Here is a 23729-nt window from a genome sequence, read left to right on the forward strand (position 1 = left end):
CAAAAATTAGTGTTTATACTAGATCTGTGCATCCTCACTGGTCTCACAATTTCATTTAATGCCATAATGCATCATACTGTGTTGCATCCTTAATTGAGAGAATTGCATTGTTTTTAAAGCATATACTTTATTGTACCTTTTCAGCACACTTCAGCTAAGCCACTGTAAAATAATCCACCTCTGCTCCTCATGTCTCATGAACAAGGCCGCCTATAAGGGGGGTGAAGGGAAGAGCTTACTGAGGCCCAGCAAACTGGGGGCCCATAGAGGTCAGGAAAATCATGGCTCTTTGTAATATGATAACCATGTTTTTTATTAACTGTTAATAATAACCAATCATATCAAAGCAAAATGTGGGCTTTATTTGTTTATGTTGTAATACAGTATAGCTCTTTTCTAAAAAGTAAACCCCTGTTCTTAAAACTGAATTATCTTTTTTAGGCAATGTTAACAGTATGGATGAGCACACTAAATTGAAACATTGGGAAAATAATTTCAGACTACAGAGCAAAACCATTATGTACACAAGTGGCAGGATGCCAGAAAATAAAGTAGAAGAAACTGAAAAAAATTAAGGGAAAATTAATACAATAAATGCGAAAAGAGCCAACCAATTAGTGGGCCCAATGATGAAAAGTGGTTAAAGAGGCAAAAATTGGTAAAAAGACAAGTGGTTGGATAAGGGTGGCAAAAATGAGCCAGGACAGGCGAAAAGGGAAAAAAAACAGATGGGAAAAAGGGGGAAATGGTTAAAAAGTTGTTAAAAAGGATTTAAGGAGACAAAAGAACAGCAGCTTGAGCAAAAACAGGAAAAAAAGGGGAAAAAAATAAGAAAAAAGTGGTTATAAATTTGCTAACAGATTCAGAGAGACAAAAGTAGGATAACAGCAGCAAAACTGACCTACGACGGGCAAAAGAGGTAAAAATGAGTGGAAGAGTGATAAAAAGTGGTTAAAAAGTTGCTAAAAATTAGTTTAAAGACACAGAAGTTGGATAAAAAAAGGGATGAAAATGAGCTAAGACAAGCAACAACGGCCAAAAAATGTTAAAAGTTGCAAAATGAGAACACATATGCAGGTTACCAGCAGGAAAAACGGCAAAAAAAATCAGCTTTTGAAGTTTAGAAAAAGGGTTAAAAGGTACCAAAAATTGGTTTAAAATGGCAAAATTTAGTCTTTAGAGGCAAAAAGGGGTTAAAAGGTGGCAAAAATCAGCATTAAAATTAATGAAAAGGGGTTAATTAAAGTGACAAAACGCAGCATTTAAAGTAGTGAAAAGTGGTTGATAAAAGTGGCAAAAATCAGTATTTAAAGTAGTAAAAAGTGGTCTAAAAATGACATGAATAAGTTAGTTGAACACCAGAATCCAATTATAATATGACACACTTTTCACCTTCAAAATGAAGCAACTGTTAGCCAGGATGCTAGCAACAATGCTACTGATTAAACACACATGCACTGACATCATCATCAATGAATCACAACTGGGGAGGGCTCATTCTCTGAGTTTGTAAGGGGCCAAGCCAAATCTGAGGGCAGGCCCGCTCATGACACCTTTAAAAACCCACAGTGGACGCCATTTGGTGCTGTGCAGCATCTGCTTCTGTAAACTAAATATCAAAACACACACCAACTCACAAATGCAACACTAAGAGAAGGATTAGCAAAGAAAACAAAAAGTTGTGAGCAACGTTATTAATTTTTATTACTTCATAAAATATACACAAATACTGTTGTAAATAAAGTGTTAAAGAACTGTACAAGATATCAGCACACAATACATAAAGTGAAAGCCCAGTTAGCCCAACGTTCTCTATCCCAAACTAATGCGACGGTTACAATGCCACTGGGTCATGATGGCCTGTACAAAGGTAATAATACACACAATATATACTGATATTTACACATCCCTGCAATTGCATCAGTTTCTTTTATTTCAATGACATTATCAAAGTTGCTGGAGTTTAAAGTGACATCAAATTATCGTTGGCATATCATTTTTGCAGAAGGAACATTAAAAGCCCTGTGAGAGGTGAGATGGACAGACAGAAAGGAAGAGGTAAAAAATAATACCTGAACAAATGAGATACTTCAACATTACAGGCAGATAAAATGAAACAAGATTAAAAAACAAATAAAAAAAGATAATAAATAGAGAACTGTAACGAAACAATCTGTTTACAAAGACAACATGAATGTAGAACACGTGGCAGGGACGTTCATCTCTCTCACTCGCTCACACAAACACTTGAAATGTGAGATGACCCAGCTGGCAGAGTAACAGTACCCCGCTTTACTTTAAATACTCATTATTCTGCTTCCAGCCCCGCTTATCTGTTATTAGTATGATTTTTTCTGCTTTACACCTAAAAACAAAGGATCACGGTTTGGATTTACATCAAAATAAAAAATATTTACAGTGAAGTAAACACTTAAAAAATAATATAATAATTGGATGTCCCAACCCCCTAAAAACGCCTGCCCACTCCCATATGACCGCCAATAACAAAAGAATAAAAAAGGTAACATTAAGAACTATCATAAAAATTGCAGCCGCCTTTCATTAGCCAAAACGGGCGGCTATGGTCTCTAGTCACATACGCCGAGTCCTGAGGAGCTTCCTTCAGGCTGTAGGAGCGCGTCTTTGCAATATCTATGGTCATTCTTCACCTTACCACTCACATTAAAACCAGAGAAAGTTGGAGCAGGAGGAAGGACAGGTGCTGCAGATCTTGGTGAGGAGTTTCAAGGGATGCAAACTAAAAAAAACATGAAGTGCAAGCAACGCCATTTGCTACTTCACCTGAAACATTTCTTTGCAACAGCTAAAACACCACTTACTTATCCATTTTAAAGTCGCCGTACTTTATGTCCATAACGCTCTTAACCTCTCCTTATTTCTTCTTCTTTCTGCTGTTATCACTCCAAAAAAAAAAAAAGAAATGCACAACAAGCTCCAATTTCTTGATATTTTCTTGAAAGAGGTGAAGTTGCCTGTAAACTTTTTTGCTGTGTAAAATTTTTCCCCTGTTAGTCATGAAGTTGAGCTTGAGTTACGCTGCTTCCTTGATGCCTCTCTAATGCAAACAGCTCTTCACATTAAAGGTACTGAGGGAATGTTTTGAGGAGTGGAGCAGGCCTGAACAAGCATGGAGTAAAAATGACGAGGCTGTAGTTAGTTTTAATTTTGAGGTGGTAGAGGCCCACAGCTCAGCAAAGAGGGTTTATAAAAAGAGTGCAGGTTGGATACTTTAGAGTACTTCTCCGGATCTTCTAAAGAAGTACGGTCCTTATCAAAGATCCACGAGTCCATTGGCAATCATCTTTTCATAAGACGAGGTAAAAATAAAGGAAAATGAGGAAACAAACAGAATTTGCAGCCCTGCAAAAAAGAGTGGTAGTCATTAGATCGGTTAGTTATCGGTCATTGGTTAGTGATGTATTGCAAAGGCAATTTATGAATAAATCAGTGAATCTGGCCTCACCTGTCAGTTTAATGTGCATGCAGAGCCAAAACGTTTTATTTCCCCATGTGCTCAAACGGCACGCTGACCTGAAACACAAACAGTAAAACACCACAGATCATCATTAAAGAATCATGGGTCAAGGCCATCAAGTGTTGAGACAACGTCACACACGGACAGTTTTAGTTTAGAACTACATGACTCATATATCCCAATAGTCAATATTTAGAAAAATTTAAAGATTTCAAGAGACTTTTATTCCATCACAATTGATCGCATTTTATCTCCAAAATATATTTTTCAATGTTTTACTCCAGTGCCACGCTTGTCCCTGTAGTGCACCAGACAGTGGCTGTGGGAGCTGCTGTTCAACAAAAGAAGATGAGAAATGCTAGGAAAATAATGTAGCATCTCTAAATTTAAGAACTAATCTTTTAACTTAGTTTAGTTAAGTAAAGGATCCATTCAAGATCTACTTAACTCGGCAGTGTTGGCTAGAACAGAGGGTTTCAGAAGTGAAAAGTAGAGGTCCAACGCTTAAACTTTTAGCGCCTCAATGGCACTTTCTATGAAGTCTCAGCATCAAGTTGATATACTAAAGCTGGCACAATTTTAAGCCAAATTTTAGGCTAGATCTGTCTCCTCAATCCCAAGTTGAGGCTTTGCTAATTCGTAAAAAAAAAAAATCCTCAAATGTGTGGTGTCGAAGGATTATTTTACTGCTCCTTACTGCATCGTAGCCTCTCTGACCTAGAATTTTATTTATCAAACATGCTTAATAGCTACGATTCTAGGTCTGACTGCCTTCAACAGAAGAACCAGAACAAACGATGACAGCGAGCAGACGACCAGGCAGCTTCACTGACCAGGAGCTGTGTACTTTCACTGCTCACAAACAAAACAACTTTATCTTCATCTCAGCCAGGACTAACCCTCATTATTTGTCTTGTTTTTCTGATTTTTGCTGCTGTATGCACATCAGAACAGCCAGCTAAGGACGCTGACCCTAATCCTATCCTCCAGGTGTGGTTTTCTTTTTAAGTCACATTTGATTACTCAAGTTTCTATGAGATTCTGTGTGTGGGGAATCTTCCCTGTGAAACTGTTAGAACGAACAGCATGTGCATGGTCTTACAGTTTGGCCAAGCCATCTAGTACGTGCATTAAGAGTATTAGAACATGAAAAAATAGTTTAAAACTATCCTGGTGTCTCCTACATTTCTGAAATTGGTGATTTGAAAATCATCTAGTGTTTTACCAGCCTAAGACAAACATCCTGGTCCATCTGTGGTTTATATTAATGCAGCAAAGTTAGGCTTTAAATGTCTCTATATTGAACTGTCTGAATCATAAATTGTTCAGTCTTTTTTTTATTACTTTATTCTGTTGTGATCACTACTGCAAAATGCTGGCATATTGTGTAAATGCATTGCTCCTTTTATCATCATTGATAATTTTGCTTTACTACCCCTTATGATTGTTTTGTCTGATGCCATGTGTCAAGTATAGAATCTGATCACATGTGCTCTCTCTAAGTATCATGACATCATTTTCAGACACATTACAACAGTTTCATAGATTATTCTTTAAATTACCCATTGACACACATGGCAATCATAAATGAGAGATTACTTTGCCACTATCGCAGTGAGTATTGAATAAAAAGGGGTCCTTATACAAAGATATCAGCAGAATCTAATTCTGGTTTCTGTTGCTAGTCTTGGATGTTCTGTCTACTAGCATCTCAGCAGGAAGGTTTGAACACATGCCTTTTCAATCAACTCAGAAACCTATCAGCTACCTTCCAATGACAGCTTTAGTACACTATAAAACAACATCTGCAAGATGAAGCGAAAAAAACAAAAACTTCAAGATCAACTCTGTTTAACTCAGTTTTTGTATGTCATGTCTTTTCTGAATGTAAACAACCAGAGGAAAAAAAAAGTACACAGAAATCCTTCACCTTGTATCAAAATTAGTGTTTGTTCTAACTGAAGCCTTAGAAACGGCTTGTCCATCTTGAGCATTTTGAGGCAAATACTGAAGATGGGTGCTAACATTTCTGTGCTGCCTGGAACCTCTGCAGATTTATCCTCACCTGTGACGTGGAAATTCTTGATTGGTCGTGGCGTGCTGTAAGGTCAGAGGATGACACGTTAGCAGGAGCCCCTCGGTGGAGACGCATGCTCACTTTCCTCTCTCTCTCTGCACGAGAAATTGCACGAGGGGACGTGTTACCTAAAATTATGTACAAAATTTACAACTGACCAAATCTATCATTAACTTTAAACATTGTTAGCATTATAAAAAGACATGAAGCTCTACACTCACCAGACTGTTGGACCCGTGAGGCCGGGTTGGAGATCGCCTGCTCCGGCCCGTTTCTAACTCTGTTGGCAGCACTGGGGTTTGGACCTGGAGGCAGACCCCGCGATGCAGACCCTCTGGGGGCTCCTCCAATCCGCTCGTCTCGGTCTTCTCCTGTTCTTCTCTCCCGATCGCCATCCTCAGCTGTTCGGCTGGCACCCTGAGGGACAAGAAGAGGTTTAATAAAGGTTTTCAGTGAAATAACATCTTCATGTCAACTGTTTTTAAAGCTATGGGAAGTTTAAGTGCTGCTACGTAGGTTTGTCAATTTTAAATACTTAAATCTCAGCTTTAATGATAAATGGTGTCAAAACTGAAAACTATAAATCTGTAGCCATAATTTAAGTGCAGCTGGCACAAGAGACAGAAAATTTCTTAAAGACATGACACTAGTGTGTTGGAAATATTTAGATACTGAAATACTGACAACCTCTTTGTGCAATTTAGCCAGTGTGCAGAGCTTGGCTGCAATTTTTGTCAATTAAAAACAAGAAACTACCTAACCGTTGATGCTATGACTTTTATTTCTGCTTCTGTGGTATTCTTTAATTTCCTCTAGTATCATATCTAAGATCAAAGTTTGGGTTTTCTGGCATTTTGAGGAGATATGAAGCAACAAGACTTCAAACAAATCTCAATGCTTCAACACTGTTAACTCACAAATTTGAGCATGTTCCAGTCAAAGACGTAGTCGTAGGAGAAGCCCTGACGGTGGAAAAGATTCCTGAATAGCTGTCGTAGGTACGAGTAGTCTGGTTTGTCATCAAAACGGAGTGAACGGCAGAAATTCAGGTACGTTGAGAACTCAGCTGTAGAAGAAAAAAACAATACAGGTAAGAGGAGAAACCCAGAATGCACTCAGCACTAACAGAAAAAGAAAACACAATTTCCTCCAAACTACGAGTCTGTTGCAGACCAAACATAGAAGCAGCACAGACGAATCACTCACAGGGATATCCTTTGCACAGGACCTCAATCGGTGTGGACATTTTCTTCTCACTGATGCGTTCATACTTCTGTCTCTTGGTTGCAGCTTTGAGGCCCTGCCAGGGGAGGGAGCCCAGGTTGAAGTACATGAGGACATAACCTAGGGACTCCAGGTCGTCACGTCTGGACTGCTCTGTGGAAACAAAGTCAGACAAACTCAAGGATGTCTGCCAAGTGCTACAACACTGACTATAAAGACTCAGCCTGTTATCAACTCTATAATAGTCATTCATTAATGAAAGCTAAAGTTTGCAGCCAAAAAATGAAAAAATATCTCTCAGGACAAAGTAGTCTGTCTACAGTTTTTCTAATCTGATAAAGACACCACAGCAGGTAACTTGGGACATGACTGATGAATGGGAAATTTTGCATAAAGTTCAGAGCATAACACTCCCAGTTTAGGGATGAATGTTACGTGGAAGGAGATATTATCACAAGCCAGCAAAGAATCGCATTAGAGATGCATCAGTTTCCATCAGTTTCAGCCTGCACTGGTGAGGATCTGCTGTGTTGAATCAATTTAATGCTGGCAGGCTAGTATACCTAACTGATTCAGAGAAGATTTTCCTTACATTGAGCAGAAAAGTTCATCAGTTGGTCAAACTCTGGTTTTTCATGCTCATATAAAATACCAACAGTGTGGGAAATCAACTAAATATTTATGTCAGATATGGGGCTTAGCATACATACTATGTGTATCTACCTGTGTGCATGTGCATATATCTATATGCATGTACATATGCAAGCACTCTGTATGTAATATAAATGTAAGTGTATGCGCATGTGTGCATTTGTGGATTTATACAGGTGGTTTTCTCTGTATGAATCTTGTGAGAAGTTTGTTGTAGGCACATGTCAAAGAAGAAGATGCATCACAGATCATAAGAAATGCTCAAAAGTTTCCAACATAGGGCGACACACCAGTGAGGCGATGTCATTAGGATGCTGTTAGAAACACACCACCAGGGCAGATAACCGTGAGAGAGACGTGTGAACTGTTGGTTTGATTCCTCTTTTATTAGGGCCGCACACTTAATTGCATTTCAACCTTAGTATCGATGTGACAATATCCCAAATGTCTGAATTTATGAAAGTAAATCAACACTGGCATCATTACATTTTGCCAGTTTGATGAAGGTCTGAGTATAATATTAGACTTTTATGCTCTTTACTAATAGCTACCTTATGTTTCATTGGTGGTGCTGTACATGTAAAAATGTTTTTTTACATTTCATTTGGATTATGCAGAAACATGTTGCAAGCATTGAAACTGTGTCAGACATGATGAACAGCAGATAGCAGACCCACAACTACTCTGAGCTTCACAAGAGCCTCATCCTGCATGTCTTAAACACAACTTGTTGGTTCCAGATATGCTGGTTGTTATTCTAGGACTTTTAGATGCCGTTAAATCAGCAATGATTATAAATTTTTTCTATCTTAAAGTGTTATTGCTAATAAGCTGCTTCTCACAAAAACAAAAGAAAGAGATAAAAACTAAACAAGGCATAGAAATACAGATTGGTGAACTTAGAAATAGACTTCATCTAGAAAGGATAAGATGCACTCTGGTAGACAAACTTCATTATTTTGACAAGGTATGGTCACCTTTCTCATAATCTCTTAAAGACCTGATACCACTACCATCTTCAACCGATTACTACATGGTGATGGACAGTAGGAAGGGAATTTTTTTTTTACTTTTGTTAACATCCTGTATTTGCTGTTGAAGAATGTATGCCTTTTTGTAGAGTTCTTTTTCTGTTTGTTGATATACGCTCTAAAAAAATCATACTGGCATTCACATGCACAGCTATTCTGAAGTGCTCTGATAAAAACATTTGAAAGGGGAAATTACTCATCTCTAGTGCTTGATACCCTACACAAAGGATAGCCTTAAGTCAAACTGTCAAGTTTCATGTTTACATATTTGTGTTTATGCTTCAGGGTGAGCCTTACCGATCCCCAGATGCGTGTTGATGGAGGCGTATCGTGCCGTGCCCGTCAGGTTCTTGTTCTCCCTGTAGGGGATGTGCTGGTGTGTGCGGGCGTCTCGGTACTTTTTGGCGAGGCCGAAGTCGATGATGTAGACCAGGTTACCCTTTTTACCGAGTCCCATCAGGAAGTTGTCAGGCTTTACATCCCGATGGATGAAGTTCTTGGAGTGGATGTACTCGATGCGGCTGATCTGAATGAGATAAATGAGCAAAATTTAAAGTTACAGAGCATAAAACAATTTTTAAAGGGTAGTTCAAGTTAAAGTTAAACTGATTCTTGCTTACTGTGATGTTTCATGTTTCAAAAGACATTTGCTCCATTGTTTTACTGAACATTGGTATTGCAAGTTTTGAGATATTCAGTAATGTTTTTATTACAGCTGAGCAAAGAAAGGAAGAAAGCACTGTCTTTATTCCACAAGTAATGGGAAATTTATGAGTTTTCTGTTTTTTGGAAATTAAATAAGTCATTGTCAAACATAGGGTTCTATTTTTGTTGCCATAATATCAAATGGGTATGAATAAATTCTTTAAAATTTACCAGAATCGTCCAAGTTTAAAATCTAGGTTCTGTGACAACCCTTATCTTGTGAGAATCATAATGCACAAGGTTACAGGCTGCCGTCAGCCTGGCTCTTCATTCATGTTTCATGATTAAGTTCTGTCACAGAACTGAAGTGTGTGCAATCAATACTTGGAGCAAACTAAGACAAAAGGAGGGCGAGGAAGGACAACATGATATATGAAGACAGGACACGGAGGTGATGGCTGCAGGCTATAAGCAGAGAGATGAACATTCATATAGAGCCCTGACACAGCATGTCTGCAGAACAAAAGGTGAGACAAGTTGTGCTTTAGAGAGCTGCACGTGAAATGAAATATCTGGGGCAGCAGTGTGAGTGAGGTCAGGATAATAAAGTACACTGGACACAGCAGAGAAACTCAAACTTGTACAGTCTTTAAAGAAGCCTTCGGGAATTCATGTGCAATGTTTATATGCCGAGTGTGCACCAATAAAACCAAGTAGGTCATGCACATGATGAGAAGGATTATAACTATTGTGTCAGTGTATTCTACTCCTTCACTGTTTTCTATACGGGACTCTAAACAGAAGGGACAGTGAAATTGCTCTAATTCTAATTCTCAGATTTAACATGAAGCTTTGTGTCATACCATCTGGTCAGCCAAAAGCAGCACTGTCTTTAAGCTGAACTTCCGGGAGCAGAAGTTGAAAAGGTCTTCCAGACTGGGACCGAGCAGCTCCATCACCATCACGTTGTAGTCCCCCTCAGCGCCACACCACTTTATGGATGGGATACCGACTAAAATACACAAATACATACACAGTCAGTATAAAGTTCATACAATATCTTCATATGGCAATAATCTGTATTATCTGCAATGGAGGAAATTCTGCATCAAGAATGAATTAACTCTTTGTTTACCAAGAATACTTCAGCAAGCACAGATTTGGACAGAGCAATTCCAAATATGACCACCATTTACTCTAAACCTGCCTGATTTGTTATTGTATATATATATTGCATTAAGAGCCCAGGGTTCCTTCTTTCAGTCTGTGAAATGACCCTGCCTTTATTTAGGACAGGCTTCAATATGAGACAGGAATTATTTTCAAACTAAACCACAGCCCAGCAAAGATGATAAAAATCAGTCCATTCATAGCGAAGAAACATTTTTTGCCTTTATTATAACAGTACAGGTAGAGAGAAAGGAAATACGTGGAGAGACAGTTAGGGGAAAGACATACACCAAACAGCGGCAGGATGTGGAATAGGATACTGCATCAAGGATTCTAGCCTCTGTATATGGGCGCCTCCTTTACCAACTGAGATAAACTGGTGCCCACACTCGGGCTAATTGCCCTACACCATGCTGAAGCCCCAATTTGACCTATCCCCAGTCTCCTGCTGGCCTGCACTCATGTTGCTCCAAGCTTGACTGGACCAGAGCACAGATACACCATCATGTCATTACATGACACACCTCATTTACAAAAGGTTTTGTCTCAAAGAGTCAGTGACATGGAAAAATAAGACAACATGGCAACAACTTAACATTGTGACTTATTTTGGTCAGATAAGGCCCTATAACAAATCACCCCTGATGAGATGATGGTATCGATCATACGTCATGTGGATATTGCACACTCATGCTTGGGCACATCCATGAGCAACTTTGCCAAAGCCCACCTCTTCCATCTGTGCCAGGGTCAAGGAAGTGTACTGTGTGGTAATCAGAGTCACACCGGTCCAACAAACTGGACTTTGGGGCTTAAAGGTGTTTGGGAACAGTACTGATTGCTCAGTGTGAGTGTGCCCTTGAACTTTGTTTTGACTGTAGGGAAAAATCAAATTATATTAATACCTGTTTTAATGGCAAAGCAACAAAAAATAGAAGTCCTAGATTCTCAGTATTGTATGATTCCTTGTTGTTGTGCACAATGCCTAAATTGCACAGAAATGTTTTTTGTTGCTGCCAAACTAGACTTTGGGGCTCAAGCATGCTTGGGCACGGTTCGGATAGTTAAGTGTAAGTGCTCCTAAAACAGCCCCTCTCTGTCAACCTGCAGAGACATTTAAAGCCTCCTGCCAATATAATCACTGATAATTTCATCTGAATGTCTTCAGGTGTTTAAAGCCTATGTTACAGCTTTAAAGTCGCTTCTTTTCTCACGTTTTTGACCCACATGCTACAACGCTAAATGCATAGAAGCCTCTAACTGAGACCTACCTTTTTTGTCAAAACATGCTGCAACACCAGGCTTGTAAAAGAGACTGGGCCCTAAACTGAGAAGGAGTTTTCCCCCAGGATTAACAGTGTTGTCATGCTGATATTCCTTATGGAAAAACTGATAAAGGCCGATATATTTCAGAGGAAATTACAGCTATATTCAACTCTTACCTCCTCCTTGCATCATCTTGTAGAACTTGCTTTCAATGTGCAGCTGTGGGTGCTTGGTTTTCACACATTCTAGCTTGATGGCTACCTCCTCTCCTGTGGCAATGTTGGCACCTAAGAAGGCAAGCACACAACCAGAGTTAGAAGAGCCATGCTGACTACACCAGATCAGGAGCAACTATTGATGAATATGAAGGGAAACCCAAAGTCACAGCTCAGAGGACAACCAGTACAGTACTTTAAGAAGAGAGAGCATGTCCTGAATCTAATCTTGAAATAACCTTAGCATTAGAGACACATGGAAAGCTGAGTCAAGCATGCAAAGAAACATGACGCATTTCCACTTACCGAGGTAGATATCACCAAAGCTTCCACTCCCTATCTTTCGCCCCAGACGGTATTTGTTCCCCACTCTTAGCTCCATGGTCACGTGTCGTCACTGAAACAGACAAAATAAGATGATTAAAAAAAAAAAACAGCATAGGGCTCATGACACTGTCATCTTTGAGTTGCTCCCTTTTCTCAAACCTGACTCTGAAATAAAAAAGTATGTGATGTAAAACTATCACATCATTTCCTCAGTATGTGCGGTACAGTGATGGGAGGTTTCCTCACATGATGATCCCAGACAGGCTGAACTGGCCACGTGTTTGTGTGAGAATGTAGCCTGAGCAGGGCTTGTTGATCAGCAAACAGCTGTCTGGCCTCCAGAGACACACGATTAGGGTTGTTACAGGGAGGGGGAGGTGGTGAAGTAAGTTCAGCAAGGGCAGGGCCGGAGGAGAGCAACTAAAGCAACAAGAGGTCTACACACAAAATCTTACTACCACTGAAAGATATGACTGGAGTAGCTTAGAACTGTGTTATTTGGTATTCCAAAAGCAAGGTTTTTGGATATTTCTTGGTAGTTATGAAATCACCTTAGACGAATTTCCAAGTGAAATGAACTAATGCTAAAAGGGTTAAAACAACAAGTATGTTCACATACATTTAGAAAAATTCTAGTCCATTGAAATTAACCTAAACTGAATTCCTTAAAGCTCAACTGGCACACCAAGACAGCGTGGTTGGAGACTGATTTATTCTTGAAGGTATCCATCTCAATCAGATTCAAACTAGAACCAAAGCTGTCAAAACTTTCAGTTCTTTTTTGAGATATAGCATTGCTATAAACAATGCATTATCTGTTATTTTTATGACCAATAGTGCTGCAGGAACTGAAGTTCCAAAGAAAAAAAACTTGCATATATTATTTTAACCAGATGATGCCATTAGAGGGGAGAGAGAGAGAAAGCCTGCTGTGATTCGCGATCAAATGTGAGTGAGTGCCAAAGTCCTGTTGCTAAAATAGAGTGGTGATATGGAAGGGAAGATGTTATTTCCTTTTTTCCACTGTAGTAAAACTCTGAAGAAGTTTGAAACCAGAAACACCTCTGCACGGATGTGAATGAAGATTCAGGATTGTGTTTGACTCATGCTGAAGAAATGCTCCTCTCTGCTCGCTGTTTGCCTCTCAGCTCTGCCCTTTATCACAGCCTCTCTGCACTAACCGTTTCGTTTACTGGGTGTATTTCACAGGAGTAGGCCCTATGCATTTTTTAAGCATAGGAGAAGTTGGGTTATTGTCTGCCGGATATTACTGTAAGATAGAGGGATGGTGTGTTTCATGCTGGTGTTTGAAGTAAAACGTAAAGATGAAAAAATGCAGTGTTATGAAGTTTGTCCATGTTTTTAATGTTCAACATACAACCAGTTCACTGCTTGCTGACTTTTTTGCCCTGCCAACAGGAGGTCAACAGTAACAAGCCTAAAGGGGGGCATACTGCCACCTACTTAGTGGAGGCTGTTTTACTCCCATCAATAAATCTAACCCTCCATGTCTAAGTAAGAATGCATAGTGGGACATGAGGTAACCACCGTTCAGCTGTACTTTGCATGTAAATGTACTAACTGTGGGTAAATGGGTTACTGGCTAATCAGATAGGAGAGTTAGACATATGACATCCTGCACAAACCCTCCGTTTCTCAGAGGGCCAAACTAGTAAAGCAACTTTTTCACCGAAACCATCAAAGCCTAGGACAGAAACAAATCCCAGAACTACATCCACATCATAGAAAATAGCACAGTCTTTTTGCCAGTGATGATCAGCTTGTATTGAAGGTACTTTTGGCTCAGATAAGTAAACAAGAAAAGTACCTTCTAGAAAGAGTGAGAAAGTTGAGTAAAGCCCCAACACAGTGGAAGTAAGGTTTAAGGCTTGGCACACATGAGGAAATGAAGTCTATCTTCCGAGCTGAACTGCACGTGATGCTGGGTGGGATCATCATTTATTTAGCGCTCTCTCTACCACGCCACATTGTGCAGCCACTGCAAAAGCAGGACTGAGCTCTCCTCTGCTCTGTACCCACACTGCTCAGGGAGGAAGGCGAGAGCAGCCGAGCAGCGCTGGCTGGAGTTATCTGTGTCAGACGATTCTGTGCACTCAACTTTAGAAAGAAAAATGCTGCAGAGAACGTGTCGGTGCAGAGCGTCTTTCACCGTAAAAGAACAGATTCCTGACCATCAAGTTAGGAAAATCATGCAAACTTTAGCCTTTACAGCACAAGAGGACTGACCTGCCTAATTCAAACTATGGTTGTCAGGATACTAGAATAGTGAACTTCTATTAAAAAGCTACTGTTATTGACACCTGTTTGATGCCAAAGCAACAAAAAATAAAGTCCCAGACACTCAATACTGGGTCATATCTTGGATTCGTTACACTGTTCTAACTGCATAAATGCATAGACAACATTTTTGAAAGGGGTGAAGAGGTGCTCACTCCTCACCAGCATCTCCCACTTTTTTAAGCGCCACCAGTGTATTTGTGCAATGTAGGCAGTGCTCTCTCCTTCTCTGCCACAGCTTGATTTTAATTTACAATTAAAAGCACCCATTTTTCAGAACATTGCAGATGAAGGTGTGCAATTTTGAGGTGCTCTCTCTTATGTTAAGGCAGCTTTTAGTTGAAGATTTGCTGTTTTTTTCATATATATTAACAACTGAACGAAATTAAAGTTTAATTCTGAAAGCTTTCGTATTAGAAAGCATCAAAGAAATTAGATTTCTTATCATAATTCAATTTTCAAAAAAGCAGTCTATAAAGTAGAGTGTACCCTCCGCATAAGTTCCTGGCTCATCTCCTACATAAATAAGTCTCATGACAACTCAGAGAATTTGCAGCACAGAGCCCTCTCAGATGACCTTAATTTCAGGAACATGCTAACCCAAGCTGCAGAGTCCTCAGCATTCAGCCTGCTCTATCCAGAACCTTCTTAAGCTTGGATCCAAAACAACTTCCCATCCACTGTGCTCTTTCACATTTATACTTCTTTCCCAGCCAGCGTGCTGTGCTATGTGGGCCCTAGATTTGCTGGTCCACTCTGGGTGATGAAAGGGCAGCCCTGCAGGGTGGATGTGACGGCTGCAGATAGATTTAGGTTAATAAAAGGCTAGGTTTCATTACACCAAGAGGGTGTCTCATCATGTGCTGCAGCCAGAGACCTGCTTTAAGGAGCAACATTAATCACAAGGCTGCACACTAAGTGCCACTGATTAATTACTTACAGGAATGGTGACACACAATTTGAAATCCATATGTTTGCATTGGTGTACACCTTTACTTGCTTATTCTAAAAATATACATACAAGATATGATCAAGGGAGAAGCTGAAATTGCAAAGACGGTAGAAAGTCAGCAGCAATATGGAGATTATCTGACAAGTCACACCCGGAAAAGCATCATATTGTTATTGAAGCTGTGTGAGATGGATTGGCTATGATGCATCATTTTCAGCATTGTGTTTGCATGCTCAAGGCTATCTCAGTTATGAGCCTTATCCCAGTTTTGATCATATTGGGGATATGGTGTTCACATGCACTGAGAAACCTGGATATTTATATCGTTGTTTTACATGAAAAATACTAAAGTCCTGTTTTCTGATTACTGTGTCTGATTTGCACAAGCGCATGTCTGTGACATTTTAATTTCTAAAACATAAACAAGAAAAGCACTAGAGAGGATGACACCATCACTGTTGTCTGCTGTGGTGTGTGGATGGTGACCAAGTGTCTCATCCATGATTGTGTACGTCAAAGTTAAAGGTTCATGGATCAGAACCACTGCTTTTGTTCCAATGTTTGGCCATGTAGTAATAAAACCTGATCCACCTTCATCCTGTCGAAAAATAGGATACTCAAGGTGATGTAGGTGCACTCATATCAACCGATCAGCCATATCTAACCGCTGCAAGTTACAGGTGATAAAAAAAACACAAATCACCCAATATTGAGTGAATAAGACCTGTATTTCTGCTGCTGTGATATCAGACAGCTATGAATATTTTGTGATTTTTACCTGAATCGTATCAAAGTTTAAATTCTAAGACAGTATATATCAGTTGTATTTATTTTTTGGGTGGTAGTTGTAGTGACTGGATGTCCTGAGGGCATTGGACCGTCTTTCCATCATTAAAACCACACAAACACCATAATATTATCATTTTGTTGTCTCATTCACTCTTTCGTGGATAGAAAAGAGTTGTCACAAATGGTCACAAATATAAGACTACATTCACACTGCAGGCCTTAATGCTCAATTCTGATCTTTTCTCAAATTAGATTTTTTTGTTTTCCTGTTCACATTGCAGTCAGCTTCCAAAAGACCAGACACTTATCTGATTCAGAACCACATACGAAAGTGGCCTCAATCTGATTAGAAAAGATCTGATTCAATGTGACTTGCATTGTTCACACTGTCAGAAAAAAATCTGATTTGAGTCACATATGAGCAAAAAAAAAAAACAATCAGATTCAGGTCACTTTAAACTACCGTATGAACGTAGCCCAAGAGTCTTAGAAACCTTAAATTGCATGATTTCTTGTTTAAATTTGCCAAAAAAACTGCAAACAAACACCACACTCTAAAATTACTACATTTTTCACCATAAACCATTGACAACTTCAGACAGTGCTCTCCATCTTTGCCCGCTACAGCTTAAGATTAAAAATACGACTGAAGACCTGTAGTTGTTTAGAAGCGCCCTTATTTTTTTTGGCAGTATTGATCAGAAAAATTCTAGAGATTGAAATGTTTAAAAACACAAAGGGGCACAGATAGCCTAGTGATTAGCTCTTAAAAAGCAACAAAATTTTCAACAAATCTAATATGAGTTTCTATGAAACTTGAATTTCTTCCGTACTTTATGGATACCACCTTTTTTTTAACACAATACAATCTTATTATGACTGACACTATGTGCATAAGAAACAAAAAAAAAATCCATCAAAAATAGGAGATAAACTCCTGAAACTGTCTAAATTGCACAAAAACAATGCCAACAGTTCTATAGAGCAAAATTGCCACAATTTTTGTACAGTTTAGACAGTTTTCAGGAGTGCCTGCAACCTTCAACACCAGACAATAATATCCAAATACTGGTTGTGTAGGTTTCTGTTTTTTTCACAACTAAAAAGTAAAGTCATAGCTGCCCAAGTGAAAGAGAAAAAGCACTGTCCTCATATATTGGCAATGTTTCAACGCACTCATTTGCAACATTTAGATAAAATGCAGGAATTCATCTGTAATTCTTCAGAACTAAAATGAAGAAAGTTGCATTTTAACACAAAGAAAAGGAGAGACAGCAGTGTATAATAATATACACATACATAATATATTATCGCACAAACATTCTTGCAATATTTATGTCAAAGTGTAGCACACTTGTGGGCAAACTTCAGTTAGTTTGCTTGCAATATTTAATAAAACATATTCAAGACATTTATTTTTGACTTCATTGTCTTAAAAAAGGATAATTATAGTGGGTGGTGTTTCCTCAAATTGTTTTAATTCATAGTTGTATTATTCCAAGCTAGATCCAAAGGGGCAGCTGGACTTTATTTATGGTTCTTAAAGATGTTTCTTCCTTCAAAAGGCTTCTTCAGTTTTGTTGTTTCCCCTTTCATTTCTCTTTGCTCAACCTTTAATTTAGCATAGCTTTGTTAAATTCACATTGGTGTACACTAGGGCTGGGCAATTAAGCTAAATTTAGGTTAAATTGCAATATACAATTTTTTAAAATTGCAGAGGGTGAATTATTTCTCTGACCTGAAATATGATTCAAAATACAAGTTTAACTCTGCCACTGTCAGTCCCAAGCCCAGATAACAAAAGAGGAGGGGTGAGTGAGACTTTATAGTGACCAACTATAAATATGTTAGAAAAAAGGAGATAAAAATAAGTAAATAAATATGTTTATGAGAGGAAAAGGGGGGTCACCAACATCAATCAATCAACACAGTTCATTCTGTGAGAGTGATGAATGTGCACCCCAAATTAGAAAAGATTTGGATAAAAGATTTTCTCTAAAATTGAAAGTTTGACCTGATGGTGGCACTACAGGAAAGGTCAACTCACTGAAAAGTTTCATTATCAAAGGGTTATTAATGTATTCAACAAATAAACAAAGAGCCTAACACAAAAACTTGGTCAACAATTTTACGTAAATCTTTTTCTGAAGGCGAATATCCCTGGGGTCAGATTGACCCTAAGGGTAAAATGTGTTGCTAATATTTGAGGATAGTGGGAGGGGTAATACAATTTTTTTGCAGTAGAAATGTTATGCACTACACACCATGCAAACATTCAAGTGTCATTTTTTTCTGGACTAGTTTGCAAAAACATCCTACTTTCCGTATTTTTGTATGTTTGTCTTATTAAAAATGAGAGACATAAAACAATAAATTCCTTGAATAAAAAATTCAAACTGAGTTTGCAATGAGTCACAATAACCCCAATTAATTTTTTTTCCAGAATAGTTCAGCCTTAGTTTAATCTAACCAGTCTAGTGTTGGTTAGACCAGTGGTTCTCAACCTTTTCAGCCCGCGACCCCCGAAATAAAGGTGCCAGAGACTGGGGTCCCCCACTGCACCTGAAGGTGGCTGAACACAGCCATGCACAATTTGGAATAGTCGTGTGCAGACAAGGAGGTCCATAAAGGGGAAAAAATGGGAGAGCTTTCTGGCACCCAGCTAAACTGGGGGACCATGGAGGTCAGTAAAAATCCTGGTCCATTGTAAAGTTAAGCTTTGATATCCATATTTCATATTTAACCTGAAAAAATAGCCACTCTTATCAAAGAAACAATCTTTTTTTAATCATTCTTGTAGTAAATAGCCTTCTTAAAAATGTAAAATCCCTTTGTTAAAAAAAGAATAAAAATGATGTAAAAATCCCAAACTTGGTGGGAAAGGTGGAAATTGGATTTTAGAAGTAGCACAAATGGGTTAGTAGTGGCAAAAAATAAGATAACAATGGCAAAAAAAAGGCAAAAATTGGTTAAAGTGGCAAAAAATGGGCATAAAACTGGTAAACAGGAGTTAAAATGTGGCTGAAATTGCTTTAAATTGGCAAAAATTGATTAACCGAGAGAGAAAAAAATAGGCAGATACTGGCAGAAATTGGTAAACTAGCAAAAATGGGCATATCAAATGGTTAAATTGGGTTAAAATGGGAAAAATTGGGTGTAAAAAGTGGTTAAAAGGGGTTAATAGTAGCAATAACGGCTCAGCAGAGGCAACATTAAGCTCAAGTGGCAAGAATCGGTTTAGAAGTGGCAAAAACAGGCAGAAAAAGTGGTGGAAAGAGTTTAAAACTGACATAAATAGGTATTAAATGGCAAAAATGTGTTAAATTGGTGGGAAAAAAATTACAAAAAAGGGGTAAAAGTCTGACAAAATTGTTGTAAATTGGGAACAGTGCCATTTAAAAAATGTTCATTTTTTTAAAGCAACTGGAGACCCCCTCTCAGTGTCTCACGACCCCCAAGGGGGTCCCAACCCCAAGATTGAGAACCACTGGGTTAGACTATAGAACGATTTATTGATGTTTGTTATGAAATATATAAGATTAGGAACTTAAAGAATAATAGCACATTAAATCATAACTGAATTATTAGGGAGAAAGAAAAATCACATTTACATCATTTTCCTAAATTGTTTAGGCCTAGTTGCTGTTTAAATAAGTTTTTTTTTTATTGATTCAATTAAATTAAGTGTTAACATCTGCTTGCACATTCCCTACTTTTGCAAGCTAAGGAGTATTTGTTATAGGATGGAATAAAATGATTGGCAAAGCACCAATTTAAAAAAGACTTGTGAACACTTTTGGCCCTGGAAAAGCTCGCAGATAGAACATTAGTTAATCTTTGAAAACATGGAGTATTTGTATTAGTTTTTAAAACTTAATGTTGATAGTAATCAAAGGAGTATAATACAAAAGCCTGAATGAACATTTAAGTACAACATCTGTACATTTTTCTCTGTGCCTGCCTCCATTTGATGGACAAGACTGACCCAAATGTTGGCAACGTATTTGTGCAATCTAGACACTGTGCTGGACTTTGCCTGCAATTTTTGGACAGTAAAACTGATGCGTAGCTCCTCTGTCTCTGATGCTATGGTGTCAAAGTAGTTCTAGAGTTCTACTAGATTTAAATGAAGTTTATATTCTTATTGTGACAACCACCAACACCTAAATTACTCAAGTTTCCCAACAAGTGATAAAATAAGTCCAGAAACAAGTGTGAGAGGATTCCAGTCACATTAAAACAGCACTAATGCAGCTGCTTCTTCACCAGCCTTACAGATTCAGACAAACACTAAATCCACGTAATAATAGAACAGTGCTGTTAAACTGCTCTATAACGCTAGTATGTTTTATACAAAGTCAACGTTATGTCCCTTCTCTAGTTGTAATGTGATGAGAAGCAGGTCAGCTGTGATTTACGATGAGGATTTTAGCTTCATTACAACATGCAGTAAAAATCCAAAACTAATGGAAATATCTTAAATACCCGTATGTAGAAAAATATACGTTTAATATTTTCAGCCGTTGGTAAAATTCTGACCGAAGGCATTTACGTTGGTTATGTTAGCTTAGAGTAAGCTAGTGGAAATACAAAACCGTGATTCGCTTCGTATATTCGTGTCAAAATTATTATTTTCTACATTAAATTCTGCTTTAAATGCGCAAATATCACTTCGCAACATTTTTAATCACACTTCTAACCGCACCCATTTGTGTCCCGGGTTAGCCTGAGATAGCCGTCCTCTCGCGCCCCCTCCCCCTCTCATGTAAGCCGAGAATACAGGACTCTGATTCGGACGGATCAGGCCCGTTTTCCCCCTACGTTTCCCCGGTTCCCCGAGCCAGCACTCACCCGATACTGGGCTGGTCCGGTAGCTGGTTCGGTGGAGGTTCTGATCCGATGGTTGTCAGTCGGTCAGAAGCCCGGGCAGAGGAGGATGGGGGCGGATTGTGGCGGCTTTCATTCCCTCAGCTCGGCGATCTGTCGTCGGTTGTGCTCCCTGTTGATAGTCCCTCTGAAGCTCCAGCAGCAGCAGCACGAGCGGCTGTTCTCCACTCCCGCCTGTCTCCCCCTCTCGTTACTTAACAACGCGTCCGTTCACTACGTACATGACGTCATTCTTTGGATTCCAGGGCGCAGTCAGTAGAGGAAACGTCACACGCAACCTGCTTCTCCTCTGTAAATTAGACCATTCATTAATTACCAGAATGTGTAGAAACTCCCAGTGCACATGGGTGTTTTTATCACGGCATATCACATAATAATAATAATAATAATAATAACCTTCTTCACATGAGCCTATAAATCCTCCCTGAATTAAATAACGTATTTGTTTGGGTCATGCTCTGGCATACATTGATTGTTCTGGTTATTATGGACTGATTTCCATTAAAAATAGGCAACTTCAACATGCAGGAGTTTGAAAATTTGCCAATTTTGTGCAATTTAGACACAGTTTAGAAAAAGAGCAGAGTTTGGAAATGTTGAAAAGGTTTCTTTCTGCAATTAAAACCCTACTTAGCAGTTTGAAAAGCTGCCAATCTTTTTTTTTTGGCAATTTAGAAATCATGCAGGAGATTGAAAGGCAACCAGCATTGTTGTGCAATTTTTTGTGCACAGGCTTGACCTTTTACATAACAGTTCCAAACTCTTCTTGAAATATTGGTGATGCTTCTTTTCAGAGCAGGAGTTTGAAAAATTGCTTTTTTTTGTGCAGTGCAATTCAGACAGTTGAAAATGATGAAAATATTCTTCTTCTGTGATGAAGACTATAAGCCAGAAAATCTGACTGTACTTTAGGCAACTAAAACATTTTACAAGAGATTGAAAGGTAATATTTGTCTAAGGGTTTGATATTTGCCAATTTTAAAAAGTTTGAAAATTATTTTTCTGCAGTTACAAGAATATATGTGTCAGAAAAGTTGTCAGTGATCTAGGCTTTTTTTTTTTTTTTTTTTTGTTGCATTATGCAGGAGACTAAAATTGCCAATAAGGTTCCACCCTCTGCCAATTTTTGACCATGTGCAGACTTTTGGAAAACTTCCATTTTGCTGAGCTATTGAGACAGTAGTCTTGTGCATTTTTTTGTGCAGAAGTTTGACATTTTCTTATCTGAAATGTTGTTTTTTTCTGCAATAAAGAATATATGAGTAAGAAAAGTTGTTCAGCAATTTAGACATTCTACAGAAGACTGAACGGCATTAGTTTTGTGCAATTTTGTGCAGAAATTAAAATTTGGCAATTTGAAATGTTGAAATGTTTTTTTTTTTCTGCAATTAAGACAGTCTTCAGGAATCAGAAAAGTTGCCATTGTTTTAGGCAGTTTAGGAGTTATGCAGGAGATTGGAAGGCAACTAATAGTTTTGTGCAATTTGCTGAGGAAGTTTGAAAATTGCCAGTACAGTTCCACCCTTTTACAATTTTTGATCGCCGGCAGACTTTTCAAAATCTGCCAGAAGTTTTTTTTTTTTTTTTTTTTTTTTTTAGCAATTAAGACAGTAGTATTGTGCAATTTTTGTGCAGAAGTTTGACATTTTCTTATCTGAAATTTTGAAAAGAAAAATGAAAATCTGCAATAAAGAATATATGAGTCAGAAAAGTTGTTCGGCAATTTAGACATACTACAGAAGATAAAGACAATTTTTTTGTGCAATATTGTGCAGAAATGTAGAAGTGGCAATCTGGAATGTTGAGAATATTTTCTTCTGCAATTTTGGTGCAGAAGTTTGACTTCTGCAAAAACAATCCCACCCATTTTTCAAATTTTACGTGCAGCCATTTAAAAAACAACTATTTTAGACAGAGACTATTCTAGACAGTGTATAGCTTGGGTTTTCAATTTATTTGTCCTATTTGGCACGTTGTGAATGACTTCCAGTTGCTTCCAGTGTTTTTGCAATCAAGACAAAGTGCAGAAATTAGAATAATTGCTTATGTTATTTTGCAACAAACAGGGGCTTGCAGAACATCAAGTTTACCAATATTTTGAGGGATTTAAATAGTGCGTATGAGTATGATGTTTTTTCTATTTTTTTGCCATCTAGAAAGACTGCATGATTCCAGTAGTTTTTCTGCAGTTTTCATCATATGTAGGATTCAGAAAAGTTGTCAACGTTTTAGGCAATTTGGACTTTATGCATGAGATTGAAAGGCTATATATAAATAGTTATTTATATACAGTTATTTATATATAGTTCTGGGCAATTTTTGTGCAGAAATTCAAGACGATGCCAGTACAGTTCCACCAACTTTTTCTAAAATTGTTACATTTTTATACTATCTAAAAAGACTGCAGGATTTGAAAAAGTTTTTCTGCAATTTAGACAATGTGCAGTCAATTGAAGCAATGCAAACATAATGGATCAATTTAGAAGACTGAAAGACACAACAGTTTTGTACAGTTAGAAAATGTGAAGAAGTCTGAAGTGTTCTGAATCCCAGTACTGCCCACTTTTCATGCATTTAAGACTGTGCAGAAATGGACCTGCTATTTTGGCAACCACGTGCGGTTCAAAAAGTGTTTGTGTCCAGTCTGATCAGCCTGCTTATCTGCAGCTGTTTGGGGATTAGGCTTGAGGGAAAATTCTTA

At 38.3% G+C, this 23729-nt stretch overlaps 1 protein-coding gene across 2 annotated transcripts; it reads right to left on the reverse strand.

Annotated features, from left to right (window-relative positions):
- Window positions 1-1679: 1679 nt before the first annotated feature.
- Window positions 1680-21228, reverse strand: LOC121529640 (casein kinase I). 2 transcript variants are annotated; one of them, XM_041817596.1, is made up of 11 exons: window positions 20993-21228; window positions 12082-12172; window positions 11737-11847; window positions 9988-10136; window positions 8777-9005; window positions 6780-6950; window positions 6491-6639; window positions 5795-5990; window positions 5562-5668; window positions 3485-3552; window positions 1680-3381 (listed from the first exon to the last, which is right to left on the reverse strand). In XM_041817596.1, exons 2-10 carry the CDS (start codon window positions 12155-12157, stop codon window positions 3520-3522), a joined length of 1221 nt encoding a protein of 406 aa, XP_041673530.1. In that variant the 5' UTR covers window positions 12158-12172; window positions 20993-21228; the 3' UTR covers window positions 1680-3381; window positions 3485-3519. The 2 variants fall into 2 exon arrangements, with proteins under 2 accessions (XP_041673530.1, XP_041673529.1); XM_041817595.1 differs by having other exon boundaries at window positions 5562-5701.
- Window positions 21229-23729: the final 2501 nt, after the last annotated feature.

Source organism: Cheilinus undulatus, linkage group 21 (genome assembly GCF_018320785.1).
Source record: "Cheilinus undulatus linkage group 21, ASM1832078v1, whole genome shotgun sequence".
NCBI lineage: Eukaryota > Metazoa > Chordata > Actinopteri > Labriformes > Labridae > Cheilinus > Cheilinus undulatus.

Coding starts and splice junctions, on each gene's coding strand:
- LOC121529640 (XM_041817595.1), bottom strand. CDS start 12,157: ATGGAGCTAAGAGTGGGGAACAAATACCGTCTGGGGCGAAAGATAGGG. Junction 6,640..6,779: donor CCTGTGCAAAGGATATCCCT/GTGAGTGATTCG, acceptor TTTCTTCTACAG/CTGAGTTCTCAACGTACCTG. Junction 5,991..6,490: donor ACTGGAACATGCTCAAATTT/GTGAGTTAACAG, acceptor CTTGTCCCTCAG/GGTGCCAGCCGAACAGCTGA.